This window comes from Gossypium raimondii, chromosome 9 (assembly GCF_025698545.1).
Source record: "Gossypium raimondii isolate GPD5lz chromosome 9, ASM2569854v1, whole genome shotgun sequence".
Lineage (NCBI taxonomy): Eukaryota > Viridiplantae > Streptophyta > Magnoliopsida > Malvales > Malvaceae > Gossypium > Gossypium raimondii.
Genome location: NC_068573.1, coordinates 12806083 through 12831236, shown reverse-complemented (window position 1 = coordinate 12831236; position 25154 = coordinate 12806083). Strand labels below are relative to the sequence as shown.

Here is a 25154-nt window from a genome sequence, read left to right as displayed (position 1 = left end):
CCCATTCATCCTTGAATATTTATGTACACTTAATTTATTTTCAATTTACTTGTGTAAAATAATTTTTATGCAACTTTATATTAATTGAAATATGCTACTTGAAAGATTTATTCAGAGTGTGACATAATTATCACTAATTTACATACTAAGAACATGACATAATTATCACTAAGAATATAGTTTACAATTATATCGATACACTATTAATATTTATCATTAAGAAATTTGTTTATTTAAAATTTAAAAATATTCACTAATTATTTTCCATAATGGATGTTTTAATTTCTTGGTAATAGTGCTTTATTTCAATAATTTCACCCAATAAAGACTAAAGTATTATAAACAAATAAATACTTAACAATAAAACGTGTTATGTTTTTATTTGTCATTTCAACATATCAACTTTCAACTATCGTTAAGTTTTACCAAATATTTTTAAATAAATAATTAATAAAATCAGCTGATCAAACTAGTCACTATAATCAATTATAAGCTATCAGCTAATTGCCAAACAAAATCTATATAGAAAGATTTTTGTGACGAGAAGATTCCAACATATCCTGATGCAGCTAGTTGTTAACCGTGTCCGGGGACTATTCGTACAGGACGAGACCTGGTGGAGCTCCATTTAAAGCACTGGCGATGAAATTTGAAGTTTGGTTACACTCTTTAACTTTATATCTATAACTATTATTAAAAGTTACTTTTAAAAAAAAAAAAATACTAGTATAAAAGTTGTTGCAGTCATTCATAATGCTTAATTTAAAATTTAAAGAGGCTGTTTGAAAGACATTTCAGCATCCACGAAATTTTTAATTTGAAGGGTAAAATGGTAAAATGTTTCCTTCATATCCTTATTACATTATTTATAAATTGAAAACAGAATTATTTTAATATTTTTATTATGAAGACTGTATAATATTTATTTATTATATTGTGTATTGATTCACAATATATTTATACATAAATTGTTATAGTGATTTAATCTAGAAAGAAAATTAAGTAATTGTGTCGAGTTTTCATTTTTATTATAAATTTATATAACTTTTTACATGTTAATAATTTATTATATATTTATTGACAGGTTTATGTATTTGTGACGTGTTCATTTCATTGCATGACATTTTAGTTATTTTACTGTTTGTTTTAATGTTTTAATTTATTCCATAATTTGCATAATTTTTAATTTACCGTTTTAGAAATTGAATGATGATATATAACATATATTAATATAATTATTATATTTAAAGATTTAGTCAAGGCATCAAGAATACCAATCAAACTAATTAGTAGTAGACAAAAACAAGGATTATAAAAGACCTTAATCATAATAAACTTCTTTTGAGGGCTGATTTCTTTTAGTAAAGATCTCAAAGTTATGTTTATTTGAAGTCGACAAATTCTTCAACGGGCTGATGTTTTTCCTAAATCAAGTTAAGGTTTTGTCTTCCAATTTTGTCCAAAAACTGAATCAAATGTGGGATACACAGAGCGAGAGCACCTCATCAAATTGAAACGTGTGTGGCGTACAACTTCCTACTAGGGGCACATGAGTGTCGTGTGCATGGTTGGGCTTGAAACACTTGATAAAGTGGTAGTATGCCTTAGATGCTATTTAAGGGTTCACACCCTACCTTGTACTCAACGCTTCAATCCAACATGACCTTCTACTCTGTGAATTCCCCGTTGGGAGACAAAAGCCCAACTCGACCCTAAGACAATATTGACCCATTGAGGAGTCTATTATTCTAGACAGATGACACTTCAGATGCTTCTCCAAAATGTATCAATATCCCTCTACAACTTCATATATATCAAACCATCTTAAGAAGAAATAGATTCATCATTACGCTATTCAAATTTTCTCTTACAAACAACAATGAAATAACAGTGAAGACAAATTACGGAAAGGAGCCAAAGAAGAGCCTACCCTTTTCGTTGAGATTTTGGATCAACTAGTAAACATGTATGTGAATACCAATTGCCATGATCAAGATGGTGAATAAGCTGAAATAAATTATGGCGTGAACCAAGATGGCTATCCCACTTGTGCACATGTTGCCAAACTCTATCACCCTTGTCCTCGTTGGCAATTGGAACATCATCCCTGGCGACAAGAGGATAAACAAGACCACTGCAACAACGATTGGTCCCCAATCTGCATTCGAAAGCAGACTCATTTCTCTTTCTTTGTCCAACTTCTCTTTCAATACCTTGTATTTTATGTAGGGCTTAGGGTTTTCTTGGTGGCGAAGAAGGGGATGATGTGCTGAACTTAGTCAAAGAAGATATATGGTATGCAAATGTTAGTGGGTTTGCTTTATGGAGAACGAAAGAAATTCTTTTGCTTCCATTAGCTTTTAATAATTATTTCATTTCAAGACTTCTTTTAGCCTCCTTTATTGCTTTATTAAAGATATTCATATGTGATATTAGAAATTATAAATAGAGATACAAATGCACGTGTAAAGTTGTGATCTTTGCTTTCAAATCTTATTTGCTAATTGTGACTGTAATATCCAAATGGATAGTTACGTCACGTTTGGATAATAAAATGCTAGAATCGTGGTGCGCTATGGTCAGTTTGAATTCAAAGATATTCTAAAAACTTCAATTAGATTCCACCTTCAAATTTTATAGAAGATTCAAAGAGCATAAAATTATTATATATATTTCTTTTAGTTTGTGTTTGGTAATAAAAATGGAAATTTTTTAAAACATATATATTTTCTCATTGTTTAATAGAGTTAAAAAATAAGAAAAAAATTTAAACCAAAATGCATGTATAATTTTGCACTAATTTAAAATTTTCTCATTTTATCTCCTCTTATCATTAAAATTTGTCATGACACTACAGCAGAACAGGTTTTTAGCGGCCTTTTTTTAGGTCTTTAGCGGCGCTTTTTAACGCCACTAACTCCATTTCCGGCGCTTATAGAAGCGCCACAAAAAATGCCGCTAATGACAACGTCACTAACTTTTGCGGCGCTTACATAAAAAAACGCCGCTAAAGATCATGTTCTTTAGCGGCGCTTAGAAAAAAACGCCGCTAAAGATCATGCTCTTTAGCGGCGCTTAGAAAGAAACGCCCCTAAAGATCATGTTCTTTAGCGGCGCTTATAAAAAAACACTGCTAAAGATCACGTTCTTTAGCGGCGCTTAGGAAAAAACGCCGCTAAAGATCATGTTCTTTAGCGGCGCTTTGGACAAAACGCCGCTAAAGATCATGTTCTTTAGCGACGCTTTGGAAGAAAGCGCCTCTAAAAGTAATGTTCTATAGCGGCGCTTATTAAAAAACGCCGCTAAAAGTAGTGTTCTTTAGCGGCGCTTATTTCACAAACGCCACTGTTTTGATATGACTTTTAGTGGCGCTTTTTTAAAAAGCGCCACTAATTTTGGGATTTTTTTAAAATAAAATTTTTTATTTTTTTCAGCCCTCCTGCAACAGCAAATCAAAAGCAACCAAATCTAAACTAACCAAAAACAATAAATTTATATAATATTTCAAATTAAATGACTAAAATAATTTTAATTGATAAATAAAATTGAATTCATACTTTTCTTTACAAAAGCGTTAAAAGTATTTATGCAACATACACTATGATTGGCGGAAGTTGCATTGCTAAACTAAACATCGCCATCATAATCTGTCTTTGTTGAAGTTCGTCGTACTTTTTGCTCTCGCTTCTGCTTCTCTCGATGCCGCATCTTTTTGAAGTCGTAGCTGTAGTTCTTCATATTTCTTTTGAACCTCTGCTTCTATTGCTGCTTCTCTCGCTGCTTCTCTCGCTGCGGCCTTTGCTTCTCTCGCTGCTTCTCTCGCTGCGGCCTCTGCTTCTCTCGTTGTAACAGCTGCTTCCCTCGCTGCCGCCTCTGCTTTAAGTTGCTGCTGAAGTTCTTCATATTTCCTTTGAACCTCAAATGTGGTCGCTTGCATCTGAGCCATCTGGTCTTTTAACCTCTGAACTTCAGCTTGAGATTGACTCCCCGAAGCCATGTATTGGTGCGAGCTGGATCCAAAATATTGGGTTGGGCTGATAAAAGATCCTTGAAATCGAACCCGACCATACTTTTCAGGACCCAAAACTTCAGTAATAATCCGGTTATCAATGTCTTCAAGATGAACCGAACTATCACTAGAAGCAATCGCTTCATACTCCGTCTTTTTTTCCTTTAGTTTTTCCTAATAAATAAATCACATAGTTAGGAACGCAATATATAGTAAAAAAAACAAATGCAATATAACAATAGTCGCATTACATGCAATGAATTAAACCATTAGAAAATAAACACTATAAATAACTAAAACAAGTGAAATCATATTAAGTAAACGTACCATAATTTCACCGACTTGTGAGTCATAGCAGATCCATCTTTCTTCTTATGTAATTTCAAAAAGTTGTACGCGTCCAACTTTTTGACCGGACGACTGCTCCTACAATATAGTAGTAAAAATATTATTTAATAGAAAGTTATACATATTTGAGAATATTAAAAATTAAAATACCTCCGCCTCATTACACATGCAAAACTTCTCGACCGGTGTGTGAGTGAATTTTTGTTGTCACGGCTACTTTTTCCAACTCGTTCACGATCCTACGTTATAAAATTTTTAGTACGTAAATAGTAAATACTATAAACCAAAATAATTACAATAGTTTGAAGTACGTCAGTACCTCGCCTTTCCGAGAATGCCAAAATCTAACCGCATCTTCCCATTGGTACCTCAACATACCCGTGGGACATTTTGCAATTTCTCATCGAGGTGGTTTTGTCTTATAATAATTTTTCTTCAAAGTACTTTTATTGTCTCTCCATCTTTTCCCAATGCCTTCTTTACATAAGCATCGGAGACCTCTAAAGCAAACCTCGCCTACAAAAACACAAGTTAATAAAGTAAATATAAATGAAACTATTCCCAAGCATTACAGATGACATTAACATTTTGTTACCTTAATATTATCGAGGGCTTGGTTTTTGTTGCTATCGGGCATTTGACGCCATGACTCGTAGTTGATAGGCAACATATTCGATTTCATGCTAAAATGCCCATGTATCCTCGCTAAAAGTCGAGCTTCGATCCAACAGTGACCAAAACTGCTTACGCATACCTTGACACGCCGATTGGATCTAACTCAGATAACTCTCTAAGTATCGTACGTCCTCGACCTCTCGCATCCCACCATTTTCGGTACAAATGGTATATTATAATATAAGAATTTGAAAAATAAATCAATTATAAGTCAACACGCATAAAATTAATGTAAGTTACTTTGAACTTCCGTAGGATCCTCGTGTGTAATCGGAACATTCGAAGATCCAATTGCTCATCGTTGTTCAAGACTATTTGTTTCAGTCGAGTTTGGATGATTTTGAACAATGCTTTCCTTATAATTTTTCTTTTAGGCATTTTATCTGCAATACACATAAAATGTAATTAAACTTAATAACTAATTACAACAATAACAGCACATGTAATATAGTTAAGTTATATAATAAGACCAAGATTTAATACTAATGTAAGTTACATATAATTAATCAATCGTAAAATCTTACTACATCATTATTCGTAAATATCTTCATCCGTATCCTGACGAACCCATTGAAATTGTGCACTAGTACTAGGGATATTATCGTTTAAGTTTTGTTCTGGAAATGGCAAAGTTTCTGATCTGTCGTCGATGTTATCTCTACTTCCACCGCCCATGTCAAATGTGTCTCTAGGGATGTTACGAGTACAACGTATCAACCCTCATCGTTGGATCTTTTGAGTAAAAACTTGTTTGACTTGACTTGAGAATACATACGGCTCATCTATCGCTTGTTGTCCCGTGTGAATCAATCGGTCAAAGTTCACCATTGTAAAACCAAATTGATCTTGCTTGATTCCACGAGCTGTATTAACATCGACCCAATCATCTCGAAATAAGACAACTTTCCATTTGCCGTAATAATCCAACTCAATTATGTCGAGAATCGTCCAAATATTCCACATTTCCTCGACAGATTATTGTCCCTAGCGCTAGCATAACTTGTAATTGCGTAATTAACAACTATTCCACAATTTTGCGTTCTCCTCAACCTCTCGCGATATTTTGTATGAAATCAATCCGTTGATGAGGAACGCACTATATCTTTTAACCACTCGATTTGGACCTTGGGTGAGGCATCTAACTTCGTCGTTACGCTCTTCCCATTCCAAACCTATTGAATGGAAAGCAAACTAAGTAATTAAAATGTTATGAGAAAGCATTATAATTTGTAAGCAAAAGCTCCAACCACATACCGTTTGGCTTAACCATTCATAAAAAGATTCTGTAAACAACTTATTGATATCTCGATGTTGTGTTCTTCGGGAGCGCGAACGAGATCTCAATATTTGTTTGTACTCACTATGTTAAAAAAAATGTGATCTTTGTTAGAAGATAAACAATTTTTAGTTTGATAAATATTTATGAAATTTGTAGAACTTACTTTCGTAAAGGTTCCAATGATTCGTGGTGAAACAGAACATATCGATGTGCTTGTACCCACGATAAATTATCTAATTCCGTAATTTCAACTTTGCCGATTGGTTGTCCAAAACTTTGGAACAAATAAGTATCGGCTAAGTCATAGTCCGTGAGTCCAGCATTCCTATTTGGTCTGTTCAACCTTGTTTCGACATCTTCCAAATATCTCGAGCAGAAGGTCATACATTCCTCTGCCAAGTAGCCTTCAGCAATCGATCCTTCTGGATATCGCTTGTTGCGGCAGTAAGACTTTAATTTGGATAGGAACCTAAACACAATATACAACATTATCAAAGTTGTAACTAAAGGCATAGAGGTGAATGAAGGAAAATTTTAAAAATAATTCTTTAAGACCTTTCTATGGGATACATCCATCGATAGGAAACGGGTCCGCCAAGAATTGCTTCGTACGGGAGATGAATTATCAAGTGAACCATAATGGTGAAGAAGGAAGGTGGGAAGATTTTCTCTATGTTGCATAAAGTCAAAGCGGCTCGATCCTGTACCTTCTGAAGTTCTTGAACATCCAAAACTTTGCCACAAATGGCTTTCATTATGTTGGATAGTTCAATGATACAAGACGTCACCTTCTTGGACATACAACATCGTAGAGCAACTGGCATTAAATCTTGCATCAAGATGTGATAGTCATGTGATTTTAGCGAATATAATCTTCGATCTTTAACACTAACACATCGAGATATATTTGATGCATACGCATCTGGAACCTTTATATCCTTCAACACCATGCAAAACAGTTCTTTCTCCGTCTTGGACATTGAGAAAATAGAAGGCGGCAACCGATATTTCCCATTCGGAAGTGGATTGGGATGAAGATCAGGCCGAATTCCCATTTGGACTAAATCAAGTCGACTCTGAAGATTGTCTTTTGATTTTTTGTCGACGTTCAAAATTGTACCCACAATGTTCTCGCAGACATTTTTCTCAATGTGCATAACATCAAGATTGTGTCGTAAAAGCTGATGCTCCCAATAAGGCAACTAAAAAAAAATACTTCTTTTTTTCCACAAGTCCGCCTCATTAGGATCGTCCTCTTCGTCGGAGCTTTCATCGGCTTCATCATTTGATCTTCTGTTTCTGATCTGCGTGTTTGGTGGTTGGTTCATCTTCCCATAAATGAAATTCATATCTTCCAACATGAACACGATTTCAGAGCCACTGGTCTGGGAAGGAGCTTCTCTGAACTCTTCACTGCCGTCAAATACAGAACTCTGAAATCTAAATCTATGATTTTCCGGTAACCACCGACGATGCCCCATGTAAGAGAACTTCTTCCCATTGTACAACCATTGCGAGCATGTTTGTGCAAAGACAACAAGGACACGATAACGACCCTTAGTACTCCAACCGGATAAATTGGCATAAGCGGGAAAGTCATTTATGGTCCACATCAAAGCTGCACGTAAATTAAAGTTCTCCTTTCTCAGCACATCGTATGTCTCGACACCAGCCCATAATTGTTTTAACTCTTCAATAAGTGGCTGTAAATAAATGTCGATATCATTCCCGGGCCCTTTCTCTCTAGGGATAATCATAGATAAGATAAGGGAAGATTGCTTCATGCAAATCCATGGAGGCAGATTGTAAGGTACAAGCACTACTGGCCAAGTACTGTAGGCAGTGCTCATAATCTTGAAAGGATTAAATCCATCAGATGCTAGCCCAAGCCTCACACTCCTAGGATCGCTTGCAAAGTTTGGAAATTTATTGTCAAATGCTTTCCAAGCTAAAGAATCTGCCGGATGCCTTAGTAATCCATCATCGGTTCGTCCATCATGGTGCCACGTCATTGACTCATTGTCTTCGATGACATGAAAAGCCTTTGAAGCCTTGGTATCAAAGGAAAATACCGCAAAATCTTAAGCGGCTTCTTCCTCGATTGTGCATCATTTTCATCGTCGTTCCGTCTTCGTGTTTTATTTATCCAACGGATTGGCGCATACATGACAAAGACTGTTGGTTTTTCCGATCACCCCAATACAACATGCGATCATTTGGGCAACTATGGATTTTGTTGTACCCAAGGCCTAAATCTTTTATCATTTTCTTCATATCCTTGCATGATTGAGGATTTTTGCAAGCGGAACATCTCTCTCAAAAACTCTAATAGCATTGTCAACGAGTTTCGGTCCACCCTCCCAAACATTTTAAGCGAAAAAGACGAACACGAAGGCCATTTTGAAAATTTTGATCCTTCATACGGTTCTTCGTTCATGTCATTAAGTAGAGCGTAGAACTTCGCCGCTTCTCCATTTGGCTCTTCAGAGGTACACTACTTCCGGTTCGATAAAAGCAGTTCCACCAATATTACAATCATCGATGCCATAAAATCCCACAGAACGATTGCACACCATGATTGTGCATATTAAATGCATCCCGCAACATACCTTCCATGTCATCCCTCTATCGGTGATGGTAAGCGATGCAGGATAAGATACATCCATCGTTGAAGAGGAAGTACTTCTAGGGCATTCTCTATGAAAAAGCCATTGCTTATAACCCTTAACAAACCCATCAACAATTAGATGCTCGTATACAACCTCACGGTAATGCCAGTTTATGTTGACACACTTATTACATGGGCAAAGAATCATGTTCTCTTGGCTTGCATATCGAAATGCAAAATTTAGAAAACTCTGCACCCCATTTCGATAACCGTTGCTAACCCTTGACAAATTCATCCAAGAACGGTCCATTTCTTAATTCTTGAAGTCTGACATTGACAATAAATTGCACGGGTTTAGGATTTAGGAATAACTTATTTATTATGTAAGTTATGTAAGTTGTGTAAGTTATGTAAGCTATGTAAGTTGTGTATTATGAAACTTATGTAAGTTGTGTATTATGTAAGTTATGTCGGTTGTGTATTATGAAACTTATGTAAGTTATGTCTTATGTAAGTGATCTAAAATATGTATTATGTAAGTTATGTCGGTTGTGTATTATGAAACTTATGTAAGTTATGTCTTATGTAAGTGATGTAAAATATGTATTATGTAAGTTATGTCATTTGTGTATTATGTAAATTATGTATTATGTAAGTTATGTCATTGTGTATTATGTAAATTATGTATTATGTAAGTTATGTAATTTGTGTATTATGTAACTTATTTAATTTATGTAAGTATGTATTATTATGTAATTTATTATGTAGGATATTATCTAAGTTATGTAAGTTTTTTTTTTGGTGTATCATGTAACTTATTTATGTACGGTATGTGTTATTATGTAAGTTCTTTATTATGTTTGTTATGTACTTATGTATTATGTAAGATATATAAGCTTATATATAATTATTTAGAAAACTTAAAATTTAATACTAATAAATTTAATATTTAAACAATATTTATAATTATTTAGAAAACTTTTAAATTTTATAGGTTATATTAAAACAATATTTATAATACTAATATAGATATTAAAACAATATTTATAATTATTTATAAATTTAATAGTAATAAATTTAATACTAATATAGAAACCTTATAATGTAACTTATTTAATTTATGTAGGGTATGTATTATTATGTAACTTATTTAATTTATGTAGGGTATGTAAGTTATGTAAGTTCAGATTATTTACACATGTAAGTTGTGTATTATGTATTATTATGTAACTTATTTAAGTTATGCAAGTTATATATTAAGTAGGTTATGTAAGTTATGTGTTATGTAAATGAATATATGTATAATATTAAAAATATAGTAATACTTATTTAAGTTATAAATTTATTATTAATAAAATTTAAATATAGCTTATATAAGCAATCTTTGCTTTTAAACTAATCTTCCATTTGAATAATTAGTGGAGAGGTATATGTGTCAACGATTTGACAACAAAATATGTTTAAATATTATTAATAAAATTTAAATATAGCTTACATAATGTAAATGAATATATGTATAATATTAAAAAATTGAAATGATAATATATTTTAACAAGTTATGTAAGTAATGTAATATATACTTAAATTTTAGTAAGTAATATATATTTAAGTAATGTATTTAAAATTTAAACCAATTTCAAACAATCAAGTATTTAAGTAATTTATTTAATTAATATATTCAAGTAAATTTTAGTAAAAATATGTTTTAGTAAGTAATGTAAGTCATGTAAAATATACTTAAAATATATATTTAAGTAATGTAAGATATAAATTTCAAAAATTATTACTTAACAATATATATATTATTAATAAGTTAAATTAAATTGTAAGTAATGTATTTAAGTAAAATATTAATTTTGACTTGAAATTAAAATTTGAATTACAAGTTTTAGTAAGTAATTTTATTTCAGAGATTTTGTTTAAATAATACACATACCATTGATTGGAAGCATTATTTAAAATAAGACAATCATCAAAATTGGATTTTGTGAGGCATAAGATATTATGTTTCAAATATATTAAGTTAAAACATAACATATCTTCCAATATGTTATAAAGGAATATTACAAAAAATGTAACAATTGATCAAATGGTCATTAAAACAATTTGCATTCGATACTACTCGCATACATTTGATGAGAAACTGTGAGATACCAACTTCTACAACAAATAAAATATGAAAGTATTATGTGCATAACTAAATAAACAAAGTCCACTTGCTTAAAACCATTTCGGGATTTGCATAATACATGACAGGCTGACCAAAATGCAACGGGTATATAACTACCACGAACAGCAAGATGATTAACTAAAGATGATTAACTAAAAACCTTTTATTTGCAACATAAAATTTACCTTTATAAAATTTACCTCCACGCCAAAGAATATCCAAATTTGGCAGCAATGAAACGAGCTCCAACCAAGCAAGCTAAGAAAGCAACGCAGACAAAAACCAGATCCAGATTTCAGAACCAAAGCATAATTCAGAACATAACAACATAATCAAAAACAAATTATTTCAGACCCAGAAATTATTTCAAATCCAAAGCATATTTCAGAACATAAAAACATAATAAAAACAAATTATTTCGGACTCGAAATTATTTCAAATCCAAAGCATATTTCAGAACATAATAACATAATCAAAAACAAATTATTTCAAATCCACTCAATTATTTCGCACATAACAACATAATCTAATTCTAATTGACCAACCAATTCGGATTTTACATCCTGTAGAGAATCCATAGCAATTCATTTTTATTTTATCCATCCTTCCAATTCATGTGCTATAATCTAAATCGAATATAAATTTTGCCACCCTCTCTTACGCTATAATCTAAATCGAATAGTAAATTGATACCACAAATCAATATTGTGGTCAGTAATATAAATTTTTCAATACCACAAATCAATACCGTAAATCGAATATGAAACTCAAATCCATAAGTGGTCAGTAATAATGTAAACGCCTTACCTATTTAATGTAAACGCCTTACATATTTAATCGAATAGTACATTGTTGAAGTTGTTTAATCGAAACCCTAAAACCCCAAATAACTAGGACCGACACAAACCTTAAAAATTTAATCCAAAAATAATGTAAACGCCTTACCTATTTAATCGAAAAATCTCGCAATTGTGCCAAACTTCTTTCAAGACCGACCACGACCTTCTTTTTCCTTTGTAAGAAGTCCAAATTTGTTCCTTTCGACACTTGAGGTCCGCACTTAACTTTTCGCAAATTCACTCTTTACGCTTTTGGAGGACGACGAAAAGGTATTAAGTTAAATGTCCTCTTAAGAAACGACGCGTTTAAGAAATTTTTAAGTCCGATTCTGACGGCGTTGAGAACAAACGCCGTTATTGAGTCCACACTTGCGGCGTTTTAAATAAAACGACACTAAAATTCCAAGTTCGAATAAAACGGTGCCGTTTTCACTTATATACAGTAACATTTTTGCGGCGCATTAGCAAAAGCGCCACTAATAAAAATAGGAAACGACGCCGCTTCCTCAACTCGTTATAAATTTTTGCGCGTTTTCCAAATGCGCCACTAAATGAAAACAAAAACGACCGTGTCTTTGTTACACTTAAGGAAATTGGTGGCGTTTCTTCATAAAACGCCGTAATACATCACCTTTAACTCTTTTGCTCAAGCACCGCTAATGCCTTCATCCAAGATTCAAGCCAAATTGATCCAAAATTAAAACAAAATTTATAAAATGAAATTATCAATTAATAAAAATGGGAGAATAATGCATTTTAAAAATTTATTTCATGATCTATAAAAATTTTTACATCAAAATATATTTTTATATTGAATAAATATAAATATTTATGTATGCAATATATAAATGAAAAATGATGTTAATTATATCAATAATTGTGTTAATATTTTACAATATTTAGGTCAAATTAAAGTTCATGTATACAATTGAACATTAAACCGTTGTTCATGCACGCTTTTGGGATTTAACCCTAAACCTCTAAACCTCTAAACCCTAAAATCTTAAGCTGCTAAATCGTTAAACCCTAAACCCTAAACCCTAAAACCAATAACCAGACCCCAAAATCCAAAACAATAATTAACCTATTAACATGAGTAAAGTAGCCTAAACCCCAAACCTTAAACCTTATACCCCAGACTCCTAAACCTTAAACCCAAAACACCCTAATACCCTAACTCTAAATTAACACCCTAACCCTAAACCTACATCGTAAACCCTAAACTTTAAACTTTACACTGTAATCCAAAAATACTAAACATTATATAATGAACCCTAATACCCTAACTCTAAACCTACATCGTAAACCCTAAACTTTAAACTTTACACTGTAATCCAAAAATACTAAACATTATATAATGAACCCTAATACCCTATACCTAAACCAAATATGATTAACTAAATATATAGTAACCTACATTATATAATGCATGGTTAAAACCCAAAAATTTGTTAAGATATTTTGCGGCGCTTTCAACAAAGCGCCACTAATTTTAGTATAAATTAAGACCAAAACGTTGCGTTTTGTTTATGGTATGTCGCGGCGCTAGCAACAAATCGCCGCTAATACTATGCTTTAGCGGCGTTTTACCGAAATCGCCACTAAATCAAGTATACATCAAGACCAAAACGATGCGTTTTGGTTCAGATATTTGGTGGCGCTTTTATCCAAGCGCCGCTAATACTATGCTTTAACGGCGTTTCACTAAGCGCCACTAATTCTACTATACATCGAGGCCGAAATTATGCATTTTGGTTAATATATTTTGCGGCGCTTCTCACAAAGCGCCGCTATTAATATCTTTCGCGGCAGTTTACCATAAGCGTCACTAATTTTATGTACATTAAGATCACAACGCTGCGTTTTTGTTAAGATATTTTGCGGCGCTAGACACAAATCGCTGCTAATACTATTCTTTACCGGCGTTTGACCGTATGCGCCACTAGTTGTAGTATAAATCAAGACCAAAACGATGTGTTTTGGTTCAGATAGTTTGCGGCGCTTCACTATTACTGTACTTTAACAGCGTTTTCCTATAAACGCCACTAATTCTAAGATACCTCAAGACCAAACTCTGCGTTTTGGTTAAGCTATTTTGCGGCGTTTCCAAAAAGCGCCACTATTACTGTCCTTTAACGGCGTTTCGCGTAAACGCCACTACTTTTAAGATACATCAAGATAAAAACACAGCGTTTTGGTTAAGAGATTTAGCGGCGCATTGTGGTAAACGCTGCTAATGATGTTCTTTTACGGCGTTTAGGTCTTTGCGCCGCTAATGCTCGGTTTTTAGCGGCGTTGTTCGTCCAAGCGCCACAAAATATGCCGCTAAAGACCTGTTTTGGTGTAGTGTGATTTGGTTTATGCATTAGTATGAAAAATAGTCATCTCTTTTTTACATCCTTCCACTTTTTCACTCAACCAAGTAGGCTTTAAATTTTGTTAAAAAACATTCTTATTGAAATTGCTAAAATATTATTTTACCTGAAATTCTCAAAAAAATTTTGATTTGTCGTAAGATATAAATTTGGAAAAGTTTGCTCTCGGTATAAGATCAAGAATTTTGATATATTTTTAATTTGTAAGAAGCGGGATGTCCTTAGAGTAATAAATTAATTTAGCATTTTATTTTTAGAGTTTTGGACTTAATCGGGTAACACTTTGAAGTGAGGGTAAAGTATTAATTTTGCCTGTCAAGAGTATTTGTGACAATTGGCATACATTAATTCTTAATTATTAAAGTTTCGTAAGGGAGAGTGGTGATAAGATGAGATTTAAGCTATTCCATCCATTATTTGATGTAGGCCATCTTAAAACTTGATTTTTTTCACTTTTCCTTAGAATTTTAGAAATCACCAAAATAAGATAAAAAGGTTAACCCCCTCACTTTTTGTCACATCTTGCTTCCTTTAAATCCAGAATTTAGAAATAATTGGGGTTAAATTGAAAGAAACCATAAGTTTGCAGCTTCTATTGGAAAATAAGGAAACTTTAATGGCTGATTTGGACATAGTTGAGTTCCAATTGTGATTTTATTGGATGAGAACCAACTGGTTCGATAGTGAGAAACAAAATGATTACCAATGAATGGTTTTCATAGGGTTAATTGTCATGTGTAGAGGGCTATAAATAGTTGAGAAATGAACCCCTAAGGTGAGTTTTTCTCATTTCTGCTTAAATTTTCTTTTATTCTTCATCTTCTTTGTTGCTCTGAAGAGGAGATAATTACAGGAAGCTTTTTATGGAGCGGTGATTATGGGATTTGAGTTGGAAAAGTAGAGAATCCTGTGAGTTGGTAAGGTTGTAAGTCCTTCAATGTTCGTAATTTTAAGAAATAAAGTTAATAATTTTCAGAACCGTTAAGGGGTTCTGCATGTTTTTTGGAAAATGAGTTTTTAAGTTGGAATGTTATGCTTAATTATGACTTTGGTTGTCATGCTTAGCTTCCAAGATAATGGAAGCTCTAGTGTTCTGAAAAGCTAAGCTGATGAGGCAAAGAAGTGTTAGGTGAACTTTTATACTCCATTCACGGGATGATGTATGTTTGACATGAATCTATGACTGAGTTTTGTACTGATGCATGACCTCTGCTGATTGTGAATGCTAAGCATGTATAATAATTCATAGGTATGTGAGTATCCCCATATTAAGTTAAATATCCATGAAGGAGTTATGATTTCACGTCTAAAAGGTAACGTACTCTATGATAATATGTTATTGAAATGCATGTATTGCATGTATTGCATGTTTATAATGCTGGAGTAAGAAGAGAGAAATATTAATGGGTTAAATGAAGTTAGGATTGGGAAAATGGAATTTTTGTTAGATTCTGCTATCTAATGTTACTGGGTGCAAACCATGACGTACGAAGCTCTGGGCCTTCTAGAGGACACACTATGGTGTTCGAGCATCAATGTTAGGAATGGAAAAATGGAGGAATGGGTGGATAGATAGGGAAATGCAATTTCTGTTAGATTTCGTAGTCCAATGTTATTAGATGCAATCAATGATGTGTGAAGCTTCAGGCATTGCGGAGGGGACATTATGGTGTTCGATCATCAATGATAAATGTGAGATATAATGATATAAATGGCTCTCTAGAGTGACACCGTGATGAAGATTTAAAGGTTCCATATAGCAACACCACAATGACAATCTGGAGGCTCTATATGGCAACACCACGGTGACGATAAGGTTTTATAGGGAAACTCCTCAAAGAGGTTTATGGTGTAAAACCATAGCTCGGCTATGACAACCAATGGAGTCTGTGAAGACACTAAACATAGGATATATCATGTAAGACCATAGCTCAACTATGACAACTAGTATAGCTCGTCAGGATAGTAAACATGGAGTAATCCGCTGGGACAGTAAACACCAGAAAGTCCGCCAGGATATTAAGCATGGGGTATGATGTGTAAAAGCATAACTCAGCTATGGCAATAAACGGAGTTTTTTAGGACAATAAACATAGGGTAGTCCTCCAGGATGATAAACATGGATAGTCTGCTGGGACAACAAAATGTGGTAGTTCGCCAGGACGTTAAACATGGATAGTCTGCTAGGACAATAAAAATGGGGTAGTCCGTCAAGATGGTAATTAAGGGGGCAATCATGCAAGGAAAAAATTCAAAGTGTAGATAAGCGATAGCTAGCCAGCAGGTTTCAGGAATCCGTTGGTAAAGGCGCCAGTAGGTTTCAGGAATCCGTTGGTAAAGGCAAAACCATTAGAAATGGGAAAAGCCTACCAAACGGTAAGTAACGAAGTCGATAGGGCATATAGTGATAACCTAGCTAAAATAAGTTATAGGAATGTCGTGCTGATAATGTCTTGTATGAAGGAAAAAAAGAGGAATTATTTGTGGATCGCAGGTAAGGTTCCACCATTAAGAATCATTAGAAAGTGCTCAAGGAAACTCAATATGTTAAAAGAAGGGCTTAGAAGAGTAACGAGAGATGTACTCCTAGCATAAGGCTTCGATAAAATCGTAGTTTATAAGAGGAGACACAAATGTATATACTACAGATAGTCTAATTAGTAAAGAGGGGTTAGTGTTAACCTAAGGATAAAAGGAGGTGTTAATGGGGATAATCCAATTGACAAATATGTTTTTCAAGATTATTCCTCTTTGAAGGGAATCTATTGCGAGTATAACCGCCATAAAATTAGTTCTGTAGAGAACCATCATGTAAGAGAAAACATAAACTCGCAAGGTCGCGCAGATTATAGTTTGTCAAAGGCTAATGGTCAAAATGGTCCACTGAAAATAGACATGTTACACCTTAAAAGCAAGGTATTTCAGATAGGATGAATTACAAGTAATCTAACCTCTCTAACACGAGTGTAAGGTGAAATCAGATTTTGTCCACGCGAGTGACATGAGTCTTGATTAGTCGTCATGACTAAGGGGAGGTCAGCAAGTCTTAGGGGACTATAGTAAGAAAAAAGGAGTCTACCAAGGACTAGTCAGATTTGAAATGAACAAAGGGGCACCTAGGCCGAGAGTTCAAAATGGGAACCTTATAAATATATGGCAAAAGAAAGAACGTAGGAGAATAAAAGATGGGGTCCGCAGTTATTGTGAGACATTTGGTGAGTCACTAAAAAATAGTCGAACGGCCATATGATGGATCAAGGGAAGATCGCTTATCGGTTCCTATGCCAAGAGACAAGCTCAAAAAATTAAATCGGAGTCCACCATTCCAAATTAAGAGAAATTGTCCCAAGAAATTGTCCCAAATTAAGAATATGTTCAAGACATCTCATTCATATATTCTTTTTCAAAATATTGTTAACCTATTTAATGGTTGAGACATTAATGGCTATTATTATTGTTATTAATATGATTGTTTATTATTTATTTAAAAGAAAAAAGTGGAGAGAGGAGCTACAAGAGAGGGTAAGGGAAAGCTTGTAGATTGAAGAGAAAGAGGGAAATTTCATCCTTTTGGATTATTTTGTTTGTAAGTTCTTTTGGAAATTTTTATATATACCTTGTTTTGTTGTTGATGATCTAAATGACTAATTCGGTAATGTATGATAATTGTAGTAATTTGATGAATAAATGAGGTTTATGTAATAAGATGAAATCATGTGACCAATTTGAAGTGTAACATGGTTTATAATTATTAATAGAGCGTGATTATGGTTATTAATGTGAATACATGTCATTGAATATTAAGTGCTTGTTGAAAACAGTTACCATGGAAGTGAGTTATAATCAAGTGATATAGTGAAAAGTGTAGTGTGATTGTATGTATCACTATTGAAATTTTGCACGATGTTAATAATTCTATATTTAAGAGAAGTGAGAATTTTTCCTTGGGAAGATTATTGAGTTAGTGAGTGTACTAAGTGATTGATAATGTTACTATGAAGACATTGTAACTTATGTGCATAGCGAGGGCCCTAAGTGTTACAATGTTTGGTTGGATGCACTTTTAGTGTTTTGGCGTTTAGTTAGAATCTGAATGTCGAAAATTATTTCATTGAGAATACAATTGGCTAAACATTTAATTTTTACAATAAAAATGGTGAAATTATTAAGTATGTGAATTATAAATCTTACAATGTTATGTGATTCAAAATGTTGACTTCCTATGTGGTATCATAGAAGAAACAATGAAGTGAGTGGTATATGCATGAATCTTTTTATTGTAGGACTATCATTTTGATTATTATTTTCATTTAAGTGACTCACTGAAGCAAATTGTGTTTGCTTGTTATATAGCCTTATAAAGTTCTTTTCTTGAATCATGGCTATTCTCTCTTATTTTTTTTCAACGTATGCTAATTGAATTTTCTATTAGATCTTACTAAGCTTTATGCTTACACATTGTTGTTTTTGCTCGTAGATTTTGGTGTGTAAACATTTAAAGCTCCATTGATCTTTTAGGACATCACACCATAGTGAGGCTAGTAGAGTATGAAATTCATTTATATGAGTCGTGACTCTAGTGACATGTGTTAGGGAGTCATCTATTGGATTTAGTTCCCTAAGTGTAGTACATTCGTTTGTACACTTGTATTTCTTCGAATAGATTGATTTAATAAAATTGTGCTTGAATTACATTAATACTCTTTGTATATTGTACTCAATGGTTTTTGCACATAAATCACAATGAAAGTAAATATTAACTCATTGGTTATCTAATGTTTAACAAATACTAAGCAATATTATGTGGTCGGATAGTAATATGGAAAGACAACTTATAGTAGTAGATAAACCTAAACATGTTTAGTCTAATTGGAAATGATAAAATGAATTGAAAAACTAATATGTCGTCTATTAAGTCTAATTGGGGAGATGCTTTGTCTTGAGCATCGAAACCTATGGCTACTAGAAGATAAAGACATAGATGTGGCTAAATGGACAGGCAGTATATTGGATAGGATCCAAGTAGAATAAATTTTGAATCTGTTTCTAGATTTCTTCACTTGTGACGCTCATAGTGTGGCATACCCCAATCTTGAGTGGACAATGGACTATATATACGTGACTCTTGTACGTTGATGTAAGTCCAAGCTTGAGTTTAAATAGATAAGGAATCGAAAGTTGGTGTGTTGTGTATACATGTAATGCCTTCGACCCAACCTGATTTACCAGACTTGAATCTCGGGTGTTACGCCTTATATAGATGTAACTTCAAATTTTTCTTTCATATTAATTAATGTAAACATCTATCTATGTGTAATAGAATCTTTTATGGCTTGCATTATATAGTTACATTTACACTTCGCCTATGTACAAACTACTATCTATGGCGACTACAAAGTTTCTTGTAAAAATACAATGAATGGTTATTATTTCAACTCAATAAAATTTTAGACTTCCCTACTTTATCTCTTAGTCTACTGTGTACATGTTGAATTTCTACTTAAATGACTTATGCGCAGACTTTGACAAGCCACTTGTTTTCGTTTGCAAGCACAATGGTCTAATCGCGCTGCTTCCTTAATGTAGACCTGGCATTGTCTCTCGACACATATTCCTTTATAGACCTGAAACTAGAAACAACTTCTATATGTTCGTAAGAACTTAGTAAGCTAAACCTTAGAATACCGTTTTCATTCATGCTACACTGCATATATTTTTTGCACATCCTTGGGGTATTTCTTTACCTTTCTTCCTTTTTGGGGCGTAAAATACTTAGACTACCATATTTCTTTATTCAGAACCATTTTCACCTCTCTTGAGTGTACTATACTTAACATCCCTTTACTTTCTATATCATTTCTTAAATCTTACCTTATTATCAGACTTAATACCTTTTTCCATACTTTCTAGTCTTATCATTTTATTCGGGTGGGGTAGGCTACGCCAATACTTACTCAGAATTCACCCAAATCTTACTTACTTCAGTGCACTCTCTATACATACTTACAACACATAACGTTTCCTCGCCATGTACTCTGGCACACACTAGCTTTTTTATTCATCCCTTGTAACTATACGGGGTTTGTCTTTCATTCAATGTTTGCCCAAAGCCGTTGTCTTCATATGGTCATCACGAGATCCGTTCTTTAGATTTCGCCATGAAGGCGTCCCTTTACAAAGATAGTCATAGAGGCTTTCCTTTTAGAGTTTTGCCACAAAGACATCCTTTTAATAGAGTCTGCCACAAGACATTCATTTAACTAAGTTAGCCACAAAGGCACCCTTTTAGAAGAGATAGCCACAAACGCTTCCTTTTAGAAGAGATAGCCACAAACGCTTCCTTTTAACAGAGATTGCCACAAAGGCTTCTTTTTAACAGAGATTGCCACAATGTCTTCCTTTTAATAGAGATAGTCACAAAGGCATCCTTTCAGAGATAACCACAAAGACATCCTTCCAGAGATAGCCACAAAGGCTTTTTTTAAGAAAATTTCCACGAAGGCACTTCTTTAGGTTGCGCTGCAAAGGCGTCTTCATATAGATTACCACTAAGGTATTCCTTATCAAAGATTAGCCACAAAGACATTCATTTAACAGAAACAACCACAAATGATCACTTTTATTGAAATTAGTGTATTTAACGATAGGGATTCGCTTAAACTCACCATTGTGGGGTTTGCCCCTCACCTTTTGGTACTCACCCAATCATCCAATAAATCTTTTCCATATGATTCCATTGCCCAGCCATGGTTTTACACTATATGGTCTTCAAAATTCCATGGATTTTCCTTTCAAAGATTCATGTTTTTAGTCCTAATGGACCCCTTTAAATGACTTTGGAGAGAAACACAGACTCATACATGACAGACTCATTCACTTCTAACTTACTCATGGTAGACTCTTTTCACAATAGACTTGTTCATACCCATATTCTATACGAATCATTTATGCAAGTTCATCAAACATACATTTCTCATAGAATCATTACATCATACATTTTTAGATTATTCTCACTTAAGTTTCTAGTAGGCATAATACATTTGCAACAATCGGCTTAGGGACTCACTTTATAACCTAGAAGGCTGTAATAATTTAGATCTAATCATTCCTTATGACAATAGTAACTTGAGTTCCAGATCTTTCATTCAACCAAAGGCTATGGCTTCCTCATCTCGTCAAACAGAGACATTTTGTTAGAACTCATTCAGATAACCTTTTACCTCTACTTTAACTTAGACATATCACTAAGCCTTATTTCTTCAAGTATACTCACATATATGCATTTTTTTACCAAACAGAGTAATGAAACATACCTTGTTGAGAGAGAGCTTAATAGAAAAAAAACAAGAGTTCCAGACTTGTCTTCTTGGAAGGCATCCCCCATCTGCTTCGCCCCTCCGTCTTTAGGAAGGAAGACAGACATCTTGAACTTAACCTGAGTGTCCTTTTAACCTAACTTAAAGTTTCATGGAGACTTTATAAATGTCACATCAAGATTACATTGTCTTATCCAAACTCTGTCAATCCCAAGAAACTTACTTGATACTCCATTAGCCATTAACTCTTCTGATTCACGTTTGGTAAGTTCCCAACCAACTTTCTTTACAAATCAACTGGTACAAGTGATCGCCTCTGGATGTACCAACGTCCATAGTAGAAATCCTGCACAAAAATATGAAAAGGTGATATCAGTAAGTATAAAGTTCGGGTTGTAATATAGTTACAATGGATTAGATAAGTACTTTGTGGATCGTACCCAAGGGAGGCAAGCACTAAATTAGTTCTAACCTAAGCATAAATAGATTTAATTAGTACTTTAGATGAATTATATTACGTTGAAATAGAAAGAAAGGTTTTTGTAATCTTTACTAATAATAATAAAAGAAATAATAGAAATAAATAACTCACTGGAAATCAAATAATAGAAAGTATCAAATTTGAATATGGGATGATTATCTTGCTTCAGTAATCATAATCAAACAATATTCGATATCCTAGCAGGATCTTCCCATCTTCCACTAAAATAATGAGTCAGCACGAACTACTTATCTCTTGACCTCACAGTCCAAACTAGTTTAGGGTTAAGGTAATCACAGATAGGCCATACAAAAACTTAATGACTGTCTAGGGTTGTTAGGCCTAGGGTTTAACATCTTTCTCTCCTGAATAGTTGATCCACGAAAAGAACCTTACAAAACAGTTAATTAATCATAACTCTACTAATCCCTCACTGGAGGATTAGTTCCTCACGAATCTCATAAACAATATAATCTTGATAGCAAGAGTAGACATGAATAATAACTCAAAAGTATAACACTTAGAAGAATCCTGATTTTTGTTAAATGTAAAACAGAATCCTTATAGAGTAAGATCAAATGCACAAATTAGAATTATTCCACCAAAGCAAATAACAAAAACTGAAATAAACGTAAAGTCTAAGAAGAGAAAAAGACTAAACACTAAATCTAAGGAGAAAATTATACAATATGAAAAGTTGTCTCTAACATGTGTTAATTGCGCCTATTTATTGAATTTAACGTGGCTTTCGTCCTTAACCCTAGGTCAGATGTCATCCTCTTGCTTAATGTTTGGCTGTGTAGACCAAAACGCCCTATGTACAAAAGTGACGTAGCGACACACCAAGTCCTATGTTGCGACATCGAGGGTAGTATACTCCATCTTCAAGGTGTCTTCATGGGTGTGTCTTAACATCCTCAGGCTGTGTCGCGATACTGAAGGAAGTCTTGGAATCCTTCTATTTTTCTCCCTATGTTGTGACATTAAGCTCTCCGTGTTGCAACAAAATGACCAGTATCGAGTTAGCACACCTTCTAATGGTCTCCTAAACCCTCACAAAGTATATTAGCTCACCCCTAGGCCTCATTCGGACCCTAAGGTTAATAAAAGACTCAAATTACACACTTTATTGAATTTAACTAAAAGTGCAAAAAAATAATTAAAACTTAACAAAAAAGCTTGTGTTCAAACTCCTAAAGTGCGAAAAATAGTTTAATTTGCCACACCAAATTATGGTAGATCAAGGAGACCACATTGGTCACTGGAGGTTTTATGCCTTCTCGCGTGGCCTTAAACCTTATACCTGCAACGTGGTTTATGCAAGTGTATGTAGTCATTCAAGTAATAAGTGTATGAATGCAAAGAGTGATCCCTAATGCAATTTAATCTACATGCAATTTTAACTAAATGTATGAATGAAGACTTTAGCAACAAAAACAAGCAACATGAAATGGGCTAGGAGAATTATATTAATTAATTCAATTTACTGTCATCATGCTTAACATGTTTGGAATTACTTCCATGGCAACTCGATCTTTTATGGTTTTGGAAACCAAATTAAGTCCTCTCGGATCTATTACTTAGTGAAATATGCATGTTACTGATCATATTAGACTAAGGGTTTCTCAGAATTCATGCAAGGTTACAAGGACATTTATGTTTGCAACAGTTTAATTACATAAACCTAAAAACCATGCATGATAATAGAGCTAACTAAAGATATTATGAACATCAACTTAGTCGAGTTTAAGGATCTAAATTGAGCATTGCACTTTTCAATTTTGTGTCACTAGCCATTGTTTAGTTAGGATCGCTTAGCTAATCTAAGTGCACCCAATCACGTATGAATGAAATGAATCAAGATATAAATTGAAAACATAATCGATTGAAGCACAAAACATGTTAACATGAATTAAATAAATCTTATTAAATTAATATAATCATCCTAGCATATAGGAATTAAAACTTTATAGTTGAAGTCAAAAACATAAAACTCAAAGCAAACATGTTTTAAATAAATAAAAAAAGGAAAGAGTAAACTCTACTCAGTTTAGTAGCCTTTCAGATCTATTCTGATTGATACGGTCCTCCGGTTTGACTGATGCTTCTTTTGCTAAATGTTTTAAGGGGTAGCTGACTAAGGTGTGCTTTTGGCAAAGCTTTTGAGGCTAAAGAATGGATGAAGGATGGATCGCTAGGTAAGGGGAAAAGATTGTAGAGAAAATGCTAATGAGAGAAGAGAAATGAGTGTTGAGGGATGATGCATGAATGAAGGGATGACAAGGTATTTATAGGTGAAGGTAAGGGTTTGAGTTTAATAAAAAATATGTTTAAATTTCCTTCCATCCCTCTCTCATGTGGCCGGCCATGCTTCAAGGAATAAGGGATGACCAAGTCTTCTCAATTTGAAATTCAAATTCAAGCTAAGAATAGCTATAGAGTGGACAGTTTCAATAAATAAGTTATTGGGTTGAATTCTGATTATTTTCCAACTGTAAGGACCTTCAATTAATTATCCCAAAACATATTTTGGACAGCCACCTTTAACTACTGAATTTGGGCTCTTAGATTCCCTTGTTGGATGGTTCTTCAGTCCAAAACTTTAACAGACATGTCCATCTTCCATCACCATCTTTATTGGGTCAAGTAGTCAACCTCGTGCCCCAAATTATATGATATTACCGTCCACATGGATAACTTGTACATGTCCATGATTTATTTATTTAAATTATGTCTCCAATGGACCTCATACTTAGTGAAAAATACATACATTAATAAATTAATATATAGATACATTAATAAATTAACATGAATTAATATAAAATATGCATGAAAATCATGTAAGTAATCATAATTTCACATACTTTCTAAATTCATGTCTAAAATTACTAATTATGTAAAATTCACTTATTTCAATAATAATTACTCAAGATAAAAACCTTTTTAAGTAAAAAATGTGGTAAAATATATAGAAAAACCCTATATAATTTTGAGTTTAAAATACCCATCATTTAGTAGCCATTAGTTTCGTTTCACTTATAATCATAATTTGAA

At 33.4% G+C, this 25154-nt stretch overlaps 1 protein-coding gene across 1 annotated transcript; it reads right to left on the bottom strand.

Moving 5' to 3' along the window:
- Positions 1–1309: 1309 nt before the first annotated feature.
- LOC105798468 (uncharacterized) lies at positions 1310–2321 on the bottom strand. Its single transcript, XM_012628536.2, has one exon. It carries the CDS (start codon positions 2178–2180, stop codon positions 1956–1958), a length of 225 nt encoding a protein of 74 aa, XP_012483990.1. The 5' UTR covers positions 2181–2321; the 3' UTR covers positions 1310–1955.
- Positions 2322–25154: the final 22833 nt, after the last annotated feature.